This window comes from Mytilus edulis, chromosome 1, assembly GCF_963676685.1.
Source record: "Mytilus edulis chromosome 1, xbMytEdul2.2, whole genome shotgun sequence".
In the NCBI taxonomy this organism is placed as follows: Eukaryota; Metazoa; Mollusca; class Bivalvia; order Mytilida; family Mytilidae; genus Mytilus; species Mytilus edulis.
In genome coordinates, this window is record NC_092344.1 from 116,505,203 (window position 1) to 116,518,119 (window position 12,917).

The 12,917-nt window shown below is 30.6% G+C and overlaps 1 protein-coding gene across 31 annotated transcripts in view; it reads right to left on the minus strand.

Annotated features, from left to right (window-relative positions):
* Positions 1 to 431: 431 nt before the first annotated feature.
* Positions 432 to 12,917, minus strand: part of LOC139502002 (focal adhesion kinase 1-like) — a 64,085-nt gene continuing 51,599 nt past the window's right edge. For all 31 annotated transcript variants that reach the window (XM_071291454.1, XM_071291521.1, XM_071291501.1 and 28 more), the window contains 7 exons: positions 10,836 to 11,356; positions 9,709 to 9,852; positions 9,046 to 9,166; positions 4,282 to 4,337; positions 3,582 to 3,722; positions 3,230 to 3,310; positions 432 to 2,681 (listed from right to left, as the gene is read on the minus strand). In XM_071291454.1, coding sequence (XP_071147555.1) covers positions 2,487 to 2,681; positions 3,230 to 3,310; positions 3,582 to 3,722; positions 4,282 to 4,337; positions 9,046 to 9,166; positions 9,709 to 9,852; positions 10,836 to 11,356 — 1,259 coding nt within the window. In that variant the 3' untranslated portion in view covers positions 432 to 2,486. The remainder of the gene's footprint in view (positions 2,682 to 3,229; positions 3,311 to 3,581; positions 3,723 to 4,281; positions 4,338 to 9,045; positions 9,167 to 9,708; positions 9,853 to 10,835; positions 11,357 to 12,917) is intronic.

Genomic DNA, 12,917 nt, shown 5'->3' on the forward strand with positions numbered 1-12,917 from the left:
TCCATGAAGGTTTAAAAATTTATCATGTCAAAAATTAAATCTCAGACTGCCTGTAAATTTTGACTGTAAAACACAAGTTCATCAATCAGAAAAATACTGAAAATGAAAAAAAACAGTTTGCTTCAGTCATTATCTACTAAAAAAACTAAAAAAGTCCATTTATCAGTAAAATACTGGTAAACGAAAATATTATGTTTTGGATACTGTATTTTGGTCTTTAACAAGCCTCTGTACAAATATTATAAAATAGGTTGACACTGCCAAAGACAGAATCCTGGATTGCCAAGACTTACTTTCGTGACATAGATGTCACAGGCTGGATAAAAATGAAAGTGTCTTAGAAGAATGCATTAATGTTTGTTGTGGAATGTCAATATAAAGGATAACGGTTATGCTCAATGGCAAGACCACTAAATAAAATAACAAACTAGTTTATGGCTGTTCTTGTGAGTTTTATTTAATGATGAGACATATGAGAAGTTTACAAGATGGATATTTACATGATACAAACACAATACTGGTGGGAATAATGGTACTTTATAAATAGAATTATTTAAAGATATGTACACTCATATGGAATTAAAAAGATGACACCATCAGATACACAATGACACCCTTCAATTAAAAACCTATTTTTTCTGAAATATATGTATTTAATTTTAATTAACCTATATATATGTAAACTGAAACATAGGAATGAACAAGACGACAATGTAATTATATTGTTTGCATGATATTATAAACTTATTTTGTCTGAATATTACAAAATGGCTATTTGTTACATAAACTTGTTCAATTTAGTGTCACCTAATCAAAAGATAAAGAAGTAACTTTATTGCAATGGGTTCACTTCTTTTATGAGAGTAAATCTACTTTCTCTTTAACAAGATAAACTAAATATACAAATACTATCAAAGGTTTAAACTCACAAATGCTTTGGTCTTTATAATTTAATATTACAATTCAACTGGAGATGACCGCAATATATATAATAGAGGCAAGCTTTAAATTGCTTTAAATATGTATATGTGTATGTCATGGAGTAGTTATATTATTTTGTAGTAGATCAGTTATTCTCTATACATCAATCACACTCAATAATGATATAGATCACCTAAATATTGCACACATCCACATTTATATATCTTTTACAAGCAATATTTACATATTAAAACAAGGTGTATCTGTTAACATATACTTTTATATCACATTCAATCAATTCTCTTCGTTCATTCAAAACTTTGTGAAAAAGGAAGATGCTAATGCATTTCTATTTAACTAACTAAACTGGTAAAGAAATAAACTAGATTACTATTTGACTTGTGAAGCAGCTAAGAAGTTTCAAATTTTACCATGTGTACCAAATCCTGTGTACTTGAAACTCAAGAAATGTGAAAGTCATTTAGAAAAAATATCTTACACAGATTCAAGCAGTTTTATTTTTGCAATGTGAACAGAATACAAGAGCAGATTTGTAAATTTTGTTATTATAACACAGATTGCTTTACCATTTGAGAATCTAAAGGATTATGTCATTATGTACACCAGCCTGAGACCATTCCAACTTCAAACTAGAAATAACACAGCAACATTGGACAAGAATTCAATAATAATCACAAATATTTGTATCTTAAATATTACCATGGATTAATGAGTTTCTGCAAATGACTAGCAAATTTCCTAAAATGGTTTAACAATTCATAGCATTGAAGAATTTGATGCTAACAATACACATCTTGAACATTAAAAAAAGCTACAGTCTATCAAAATTTGATTCTCAAAGTCTTATAAAAACAGTGTGTAAATCCTCAAAACCCCCTTAAAGAAACTTGGCCTCAACATAATACTAAAACAAGGACACTTATTCCATTTCACAACCAAATAATAATTGTTTCTTTCTTTGTAGACATGGACAGTAAGCAAAGGCTGTGGAGTGTTTTCTCTCAGGGATATGTCTAAAAGACAAACAAAACACAATAGCACCATAGTGTTTTTGTACATAAAATAAATATTGTTTTTAAAAAGTCAAGCTAAAATACAGATTTCAAGAACAAATAAATAAATTTGTACATTGCTAGAAAATCAAATAGTTATTTTGTAAACAATTAAATTTAATATCATGAATTGCAGATAGACATTTGATGTTTTCTTGTAAAACGTTAACAAAACATGACACTAGATTGTTTAAAAATATTGGTAAAATCAGTACCTTTTCATACCGTTGACATGTTTTTCAAAACTGTAAAATTAGAAATATGAGACTGGAGACATGCAATAAAATGACCAATGTTTACATGGTACATATATGCTAAGGCAAGATCAAAATCTCATCAAAATTTGAGCACAATTCAAATGGAAAATTTCTAACTTTAATTATAAGAATTCAGTATGAAAATATTTAGTAAAATCAGCATAATAACATTCTATATTATAATGTGAAATAATGAAGTCATTAGTTTTCAAACAATACCCAGATATTTGAGCTATCAGCTTTTTTTCAATCTAGTTTTATCAATAACATCTAATAAATTTTTGGAGTCAACAGCCAATACATGGGCAGCTTTGAGCATTCCTTTTCTGTATTCAGCATCCACAGTGGTCAAGGCATACTGTTGGGCGAGTTTCATTGAACTTATTAAAGCAGCCATGTCTGTGGATAATACCTTTTGTGACATCTGAACCTACAGAGTGTAGCAAATGGAAGATTAAAAAATATTCAAATGAAAAAATACATTATTGTGTACATTTCAGTGGCTTATTTTCCTGTTTACTGTGCCAAAGCATCGATTTACTAACACATACAAAGGGAACTTAACTTGCTAAATAAGATTTTATAACCATTTATGAAAAGTTGAGTAACTGTCCTTGATTATGAACATTTCAATAGCACTTGAAAATTGACAGATTTATCATTTAGGCAGAAAAGATATGACTTTCAGCAAACTTGGCTACTTCAGTCTTGTCCTCATAAAAATTAGTCTGAGACAGTACATGGTTATTCCATATGATTCTTTTGTATGAAGAACCATTTATTTTTTTTTCAGAAACACTTTTATTTGGCTTGGTTCTTGTGTTTTCTGGTGCGCCACACAGAACTTTATAATACAGAATAAACATGGAATTTATTAAAAATTTTCAAGCACAAGAAATTATGCAAATTCCACAATTAAAAATAATTCCAAGTTGAAATAATAGCCTTTTTCTAGCAGTATGATAAAAAACAAATTACCTCTTCAAATTCTTTTTGACGAACTTGTTGTAAAAAATCATCTACACAGGCTAACAAACCCCGAAGTTGAAGTCCAATATCCTGTAATGTGTCAAGAATAAAATTTCAAAAAAAAATATATACTATACTGAAAACTATCCCTTAATATATTTTATTATATAAGTCAATATTAAAGACACAATAAACAAATCTAATGACATTTACATTTACACCAAAATTGCATCCAAAGAAAAATGGAAAATTTCTCAAATATTCAAAGTTAACTTTTTATAAACACTAACACATTTTATCTAGTTTATTTAATTAAATATTCTTTAGAATGCAGTGGTAGAATTTGTACTTTCTTACAAACCTTGATATGGTCAATGTATAATTCTGGTTTCATGGAGTTAAGTCCCTTTGTAAATGTCATAACAGCTCTCACAACATTTGTGGTATTATCATAAACTGGATCATTAGTCCGATCAATTCCAGGTGATGGTGGGGGTTCAGGCTGAAAAAGTACATACACATTTAATTTCCTTTGTAAACAATGTTTATGTAAAAATTGTAGTATTGTACTGAAAATTAAAAGGGATTGGTCGGTAATGGCGCTTATTTGGCCCAAATATTAATGCAAATTGAAAAGTTACTATATATGTTTTTAATTTTTCCTAACAATACTGAGCTAAAAGGTGCTAAAAAAAAAAATTATAAAAAAAAAATATATTACTATTTACCACTGAAGAAATCTGCATATGTTGTAAATTTTCTTTATTTTTCTTGTTTTACATCAACTTTTATGTATTGGAAAAGTACGTGCAAACACAATAAAATACGTTATAATTGGTGAGACTTTTCCCTATAATTATTTTGTTGTGTCTTGGCTAACATCATGGTTCCACACAGAAAATATAGACAGAAAACTGCATTCATTAAGCAGTTTTCTTCATTTATACCAAAAAATGAGAATTTGAGTCAAATCGGTGAACATGAATTTGACAGCTAGTGAGATTAAAAAAATATATATAAACTATAAGATCTGAATACTTTATGTTTCAGTTGATTCTTACCAATTTAGGAGATATAAGACCATCTGACCCACTAGTACTACTGCTACGACTCCCTCCTGAAAATAAAACAAATTGTACATGAACTTATGACTCAATGTTAAAGAAGAAAGGTTGCATTTTATATTCTTATATTTTTTGGTCAAATAGTTTTATTAAAATTATTTCGACAAGAGATATGTTTTTAAAGTTTTATATCAGATGCTTAGTAATATAATAATAATATTTGTTTATCATACAATATTCTACGACTGCACATGTTGTCCACACACTAAAGCTGTTGAAGGGGTACTGATTAATATTTTAGTCTGGCTTTGAAATAGCGTATATTATAGTGAATGAGATTATTCTTAGATAATACTTTGTGTCCTCCTGTGTTTCTGGTTACAGTTTTTGTGTTTTGAAATAATCAAGCCATTTCCAACTGATTTTACAGTTTGTTTTGTGATGTGATGTTACACCACTATTTTGGTATAGGGTAGGGTTTAGTATGTTTAACATGCCAAATTCTTTATGTATCTCTCCCAAACTAGGAGCTTGTAGTCCAGTTTTGTCTTTGATTCCCTTATGTTATAACTGGCTTTCATTTAAGTTGTATTTTTTCAATATTTTTTTTAAGAACTCCTAGAAGTTTTGCTCATAGTAGAAGGCCAATTGGTTACAGTCATTTCAATTTCAAACATTTTATTGTTTATTGTTCAAATATCAAACGTACATTTAAACAAAAAGATTGGACAAAAGACAAAGAGTATACAAAGCTCTCTCATATAAAACGGATTAAATTGATAGTAGATAATATATTTGTGATAGTTCATAGACTATTGACTATAGACTATAGTTCATAAGAGGCAAAGAGACTGATACATGCAAAGTAAATGTCATAAACTTTGACACTAGCAATTAATTCAAGATGTGTTCTCGATTAATATTTGTATAAATAAAATCTAAGAACTATGACATGTAGTTCAATGGGAAGAGATCCGTTTGCGCCAAAAATGCGTCCTTTTGCGCCACAACTTTTTTTCTCCAATGCTATGTTTGCGCCACAAATTACATGGTATCATTTGCGCCAATATAAAACATATGATTGCACCAATTAGAAGAAAAACGACTTCCCTACACCATTATGTGTAGTTGGAACCGGCAGTTTACACAGCAAATGTTTTCTTTTCTGAAACATATCTTCTTACTGCTGCTGCATGGGTACTTCCAATTAAATGTATGTAGTAGCTTGTAACTTCACTTTATTGTCCAAAAGCATAAACAAAGAAAGGTTGAAATACAAAAAAACAGTTCATAATAATTCCTAATAATGATAAAGCCAATATGCATGGTGGGAACAAAGCACTGTGTCATCTACATATGTGGCTAAAACATAATCAGGAAAAGCTTCTATTTTCTTCTCTTTTGGTATATCTTTATTAAATATTCATCAAATCAATAATTTTAAGTTTTATTCTCTCTCTGTACATTGACCTTCTAATGCATGTTAAGTCATTTCTCTCCAGATTCTCATCTTCTTGGTGAAATATCTTCGAACATATGATACTTTTTAAGCCAAGATAAGAATAAATATATATTAATAGTTAATATTTATGATAGATATGTGTACAGGTAAATTGGCGCAAATGAGTTGAACTGTTCCGAATATTGGCGTAATTGATACATTTGGAAAACAAAATTTGGCGCAAATGATACCCATGAAAAACAGTAATTGACGCAAAAGGATGCTGCCGCTCAATGGACGTTTTCATAAATGGTGGGCAACCAAAAGTTCTGACACAGAGAATCATTTTGAATTGAACTTAAGGGTTTGCATATGACAAGACATCTCCGGCAATTTAATAAGGAACATCGCCATAAATTGTTTTATAAAGAAACAATAAGTTGTTTTTCTGTCGCCTATTCTAGAGAGAACCCCAAACTAATTCCTTATATAGTTTCTATCTAGGTGTTCCTTTTCGAAGCCCAGATACAACTCTAGCAGCATCTAATTGTACAGACTCAATTAGATCAAATCCTTCTTTTGTACAGTTATTCCAAATTATATTCCCATATTCCAAAAAAATAGTCTAATAAAGGCAATGTAAAGTCTTTCTAGAGAATATCCATCAATTTTATTTTTTTGGTATAATGATATTAAGACGTCTACAAGCTTTTGTATAATACTCTGTATTTGACGTGCCCATCTGACATTATATGATAGAGTTATGCCAAGATGTTTATGTTCTGATATATTTTCTAGAGGTGTATTATATTCATGCATAATGCTGTCACATCAACATTACTTTTTCTCGTAAAGGACATAGATTTAGTTTTATCTGCATTGCATGTTACACCCAAATCTTCTGCCAACTGATTTAATGACTCTAGATCTTGCCCTAAGAATTCTGCTGCTGATTTCTCACCGTCTAAAACACAATATTAACATGTATCGCCTTCAAACAGTTTTATTTGGTTGTTCATCTATTATGTCATTTACAAACAGGAAAAAAAGAAAAGTGCCCAAGATTGACCCTTGAGGGACTCCTGCCTTTAGTTTCAATTTGAAAAAAAACCAACATTCCAACCCTGAGTTGTCTATATGAGAGACCAAACAGTGACCTGTAATATTTGTTCATCCTTATCCTTTTGGTGAAAGTCTCTCAATGGCAATAATGACACAAAATCACCACACACTTGACAAGACCAGACAAAGAAACAACACTTTTATTGCATATTTCAAATTCCCATCACTCTAAGTACAAGAGGCTCTCAAGAGCCTGAATCGCTCACCTTAATTCTTTTGGTTAAATCTCTCATCAATGATTATTTTGGCTTTTCAATTTATTTAAATGTTTTTTGGATCGTCCTATCTTCTTCAAAAGCCAAAAAAAAATAATCATTTTCTCCTATGTTCTATTTTAGCCATAGGAGCTATGTTTCTTGACATACAAAGAAATAAAATATAAAATTTATACTAGATACTCTGAAACTCATTTAGCCTAAGTTTGGCTGAAATTGATACAGCAGTTTCAAAGGAGAAGATTTTTTAAAGTAAGTCAACATGATGAACAAATTGTGAAAAAAGTCTTTAAAGGGCAATAACTCCTTAAGGGGTCAATTGACAATTTTGGTCAAATTGACTTAATTGAAGATCTTACTTTGCTGAACATTATTGCTGTTTACAGTTTATTTCTATCTATAATTATATTCAAGATAATAAACAAAAACAGCAAAATTTCCTTAAAATTATCAATTCAGGGGCAGCAACCCAACAACAGGTTGTCTGATTCATCTGAAAATTTCAGGGCAGATAGATCTTGACCTGATAAACAATATTACCCAACGTCAGATTTGCTCTAAATGCTTTGGTTTTTGAGTTATAAGCCAAAAACTGCATTTGACCCCCATGTTCTATTTTTAGCAATGGCGACCATGTTTGTTGATAGATCATAACTTCAGATACAATTTACAAACTAGATACCCTAAGGAACATTCAGTTAAAGTTTGGAAGTATTTGGCCCAGCAGTTTCAGAGGAGAAGATTTTTGTAAAAGATTACTAAGATTTACGAAAAATGGTTAAAAATTGACTATAAAGGGCAATAACTCCTAAAGGGGTCAACTGACCATTTCCGTCATGTTGACTTGTTTGTAAATCTTACTTTGCTGAACATTATTGCTGTTTACAGTTTATCTCTATCTATAATAATATTCAAGATAATAACCAAAAACAGCAAAATTTCTTTAAAATTACCAATTCAGGGGCAGTAACCCAACAACAGGTTGTCTGATTCATCTGAAAATTTCAGGGCAGATAGATCTTGACCTGATAAACAATATTATCCCTGTCAGATTTGCTCTAAATGCTTTGGTTTTTGAGTTATAAGCCAAAAACTGCATTTGACCCCTATGTTCTATTTTTAGCAATGGCGACCATGTTTGTTGATAGATCACAACTTCGGATACAATTTACAAACTAGATACCCTAAGGAACATTCAGTTAAAGTTTGGAAGTATTTGGCCCAGTAGTTTCAGAGGAGAAGATTTTTGTAAAAGATTACTAAGATTTACGAAAAATGGTTAAAAATTGACTATAAAGGGCAATAACTCCTAAAGGGGTCAACTGACCATTTCCGTCATGTTGACTTATTTGTAAATCTTACTTTGCTGAACATTATTTCTGTTTACAGTTTATCTCTATCTATAATAATATTCAAAATAATAACCAAAAACAGCAAAATTTCCTTAAAATTACCAATTCAGGGGCAGCAACCCAACAACGGGTTGTCTGATTCATCTGAAAATTTCAGGGCAGATAGATCTTGACCTGATAAACAATATTACACCATGTCAGATTTGCTCTAAATGCTTTGGTTTTTGAGTTATAAGCCAAAAACTGCATTTGACCCCTATGTTCTTTTTTTAGCAATGGCGACCATGTTTGTTGATAGATCAAAACTTCGGATACAATTTATAAATTAGATACCCTAAGGAACATTCAGTTAAAGTTTGAAAGTATTTGGCCCAGTAGTTTCAGAGGAGAAGATTCTTGAAATAGTTTACGACGACAGACGACGGACGACAGACGACGGACGACGACGGATGCCAAGTGATGGCATAAGCTCACTTGTCCCTTCGGGACAGGTGAGCTAAAAATGCACAACACATTCCCATTTAATATAAACATACTTTGCTTATTCTGCACTTACCGTTTGTAGATAAAAATTAGATGTAGTTTAAGTACAACAGTGCTTTTGTATAAATTCTACTATATAATTACATACCTGAAATTCTATTCTGGATTGTTATTGTTGGTCTTGTTTCTACCATTTGCACTGGTGGAGCATTTTCTTTTGTAGATTCTCTGTTTTTAGGTTTAACAGGAACAGCATATTTATCTCTGCCCTTTAAAAAAGTTAGGTTTTCAATTTTCAAATAAAAGATAGCATGGAATTACATATTGCAAAATTATAATGATATAACTACTGTAAATCTAGAAATTATTGCATGCATTTATTATTGCAATTTGTCATTTTAGACAAAAATGCAATTTAAATTTTTGGGATATTTAGAACAATCATGTTTAATTCATATAGATTATTTCAAAATGTGAGTTTCAACTTTTGAGATTATAACCCTGTCGCAGTTTTCTCAATAATAAAACATCGCAATAAATTCTGAATTTACAGTAAATTGATGCTGCTTTATGGTAAGCTTCTTTTAAAAAATTTGTCATAGAATAACAAATAAAAGGAATAAGAGTAAAAGGGGGAACATCGAACTGAATGTTAAATCAACATCCCAAAAATGTTGTGTTTTATGTCATGGAAGTAGTTTGTGAAACTTTGACCTATGGCCTAAGCTCAACACCACTTTCAAATATTCATAGTTTTGTCATCGTTCACTAACAATATTTTCATTTTTATCTCTTTATTAATAATTCTTACCAGATTTTTCTCCGAGGCCTGAAGCCATCTTGCATCTTCTTCTAACTGTTGTTGTTGCTGTTGTAATCGCTGTTCTATCACATTTGGATCAGATTCATCATGGTGATTATTATTTAGCACTAATGGTTCACGGAATTCCCAGTCCTAAAAAGATTTACATTCAAATTTTCAGATTCTATCATTTTGTCATTTAAAATAACAGATTAAAAGAATGATGTTCTATTAACCTCCCTCTTGATGTTATTAAGGAGGCTCGCGGGTATAAGATTTTCAGAAAAAAAATTAAACTTAAATTTTTCATTACAAATTCTATTTATTACCTTTAGTAGTTGTTACTTTATAATATGGTACAAAAATCATTCCAAAAAATCAATTTGTGTTGGCCCAGGGTGACTTTTAAAATGTATATATCATTGAAAAAGCTCCAAATTATCTCCCTTTGGTGCAAAAATGCCATTTTTTGGCATTAAAATTGAAATATCTTTTTTAACTCATCGGTGACCTATATTTTTTATTGTTGTTTTTGAATAAGCTGTACATAAACTAAATAATTGTAAAATTTAAGCGATTTCTGTAATTTAATTCTTTTTTTATTTCGATATTACCGCTATTTCTCCTATTAGTTCAACAGAAAAAAAGGACATTAACAAAAACGTATGCTTCTTTCAAAGGCAGATTGTGATCGTAAATGAACAGTGACCCCATTTTTTTTTATAAGTATAAGATAAAGTTCATCTATAGAAAAATATAGAGAAATCCTATATTAAATAAAAAATTTGATTTAGACCCGCGAGCCCCCTTAAATTACACAAACTTACTTAATTAATACTGAAACAAACTAGTCAAAGAAAGTTTCATTAGAGGAATATTCTTTTTTGTAGGCATTAGAGCAATAACTGTTAAATTTTTGAAATTGTTTAAATTTGTTTTACCATATAAAATAAATCTAAAATACTGGAAGTAAAGTGCGTCTGATATAGTTACAAGATATTATATGCAAAAAAGACTAAATTAAGACTTACGAACATAAAAACAAACAGACCAGAGTTATTATTTGTTTCTTTCTACGTTCTTGAGAGAAGCATACATATTAAATAGTTGAGATATAAGATGACTAAAAAACTTACTGGCATTTCTGATTGGCCTTCCTGAGTATAATTGTCATTTATCACAGCTGAACCCCGAGGGGAAGTGGATTCATAATGTCCACCAAATATCTCAGCACATTCCTGGGGATTACGAGGAACTTGGTACCGAGGGTACACCAGACCTCTTTCCCCAGGTATTTGAGAGTGTCCTTGCACAAAGTCATTATGATTATCCTGATGGATAGGAGGGACTGATGATACAGCAGTATATCCTGATGATGACGGAAAGTAATGTTGGAGATTTATCTCCCTTGGACCAAGATCATTCACTTTCTGCTCTGACATCCTTGGAATGGTTCCTGGAGGAGGGTGTTGTGGACTAGGTCCTGATGGGGTACTATGTCCTATGGGCAGGTTTGTTGTACTGTTCCAGTGGTGTGGTAGAGATGCTATGCTGTGGTTGATTGCCAGATTGGGTGTGGAACCCGTGGGTGACATGGCAGGGTACTGGGGTCGTGCTGGCTTGGGAGGTGGTTCCTCAATATCAGATCCACTTGATCCTGAAATTAAAACAATTTTGTTAATCACATGAAAACTTTATAATACCTGGATAATACAACTTAATATATTCTCTTAATAACATTTTGTCATAAGAGAATATATAGCATTAGCATTGCTGAATGAAATTGTTCCAGTTTTTATCTCATAGTTGAAACCACGAAAGTATTACAAGAAACAAGTATGATAACTACCCTGTGTATCATTGCACTATAATCAGTCTACAATAAAAATAATTATTAACAAGTAAGTATCAATTAACTTCAATTGGTAACAATTATTTTTTAATCCATAGCACCTGCTACTTTTTTCATCAATGTTTTCTATATCAGGTTATCCATCCATTATTTTTCCCATATCTAGTGATCTTTTTAAACATTTTCATTATAGATTTCAATCAAACAGTCTCGTTAGTTTTAAATAACATTTTTGACTGAAATGATAATTATTTTTTCCAAACACAATTAATTCAATATCAACAACAACAATCACATTTCAATCCCAAAAAGTCTTTCTATAAATTCCAACACTATATTTACTGTTTTCCTTGTCCGAATTCCTTTTAAATTTTGCAGACAATCTCAAACCAGCTCGCTTGAAACTCATTTTGAGAATTTGTAAAAACAAAAATCTCTTCAACAAACTTAAATGAACTTCACATGATGAGGCCCAAGACAGGGAAACCAATATTTATCAGCGTTTTCGAGTCGATGAAGTTTGTCTGCATGATAATGGAGTCAGTTCGAACAAAAGCCACAAAACTAAAAACACTCAATGAAGATTTGTGTATCTTGTCAGCCAGGTATTGATCTCCTTCACAAACAAAATCAATTGGACAATTATTTAATTTCCTTCCTAAAATTTGAAACAATTTAAATAATTTGCATGTAATCCCAATAAGTACTAACTTCCTTACAGGAAGAAAAGTTTTTAATAGGGGGTAAACATGTCAAATAATGATGTAAGTCAACAAATAAATACCTGAAACAAGGGGCTGCTGGGAGAGGGTCACATTCTTAGTAAAATACAATAATCATCACTGATCATAGATATACAAAACACTCCTTTTGTTCTTTCATAGAAACCATCATATTGTATATGTGTTTATAATAAGCCTTGCATCAAAACTGTCTAATTCAGAAACTGCGAAAGCAAATTGAGTAATGTTTTTGTTAAATTACATAAAAAGTAGCTCAAAACTTTATTCACAAATAATTTTTTTTTTTTCATTATTTCTAAAAATCAGTTACAGGCATTATTTATAAAGAATATTTAAGAATTTAAGAAAAAGCAGAGTCAGTATAATTTAAATGATTGGTTGGTTATTTTTAGGGATGAAGGAGAATTTGACACAAAAAGCATTCTAAACACAGAGCACCTAAAACAATTGCTTAGAACAGCTTACTTGGAAGTTTAGTGTTAAAGTACTCTTTTAAAAAAAATTTTAATTGAAAAAAATATGAACATTTTGTTTTGTATTCAGTATTGTACTTAATTAAAAATGTTGGTAGAGTCAATGAGTACAGCATACAGACATCTATTAATAATAATACATTATAAAGG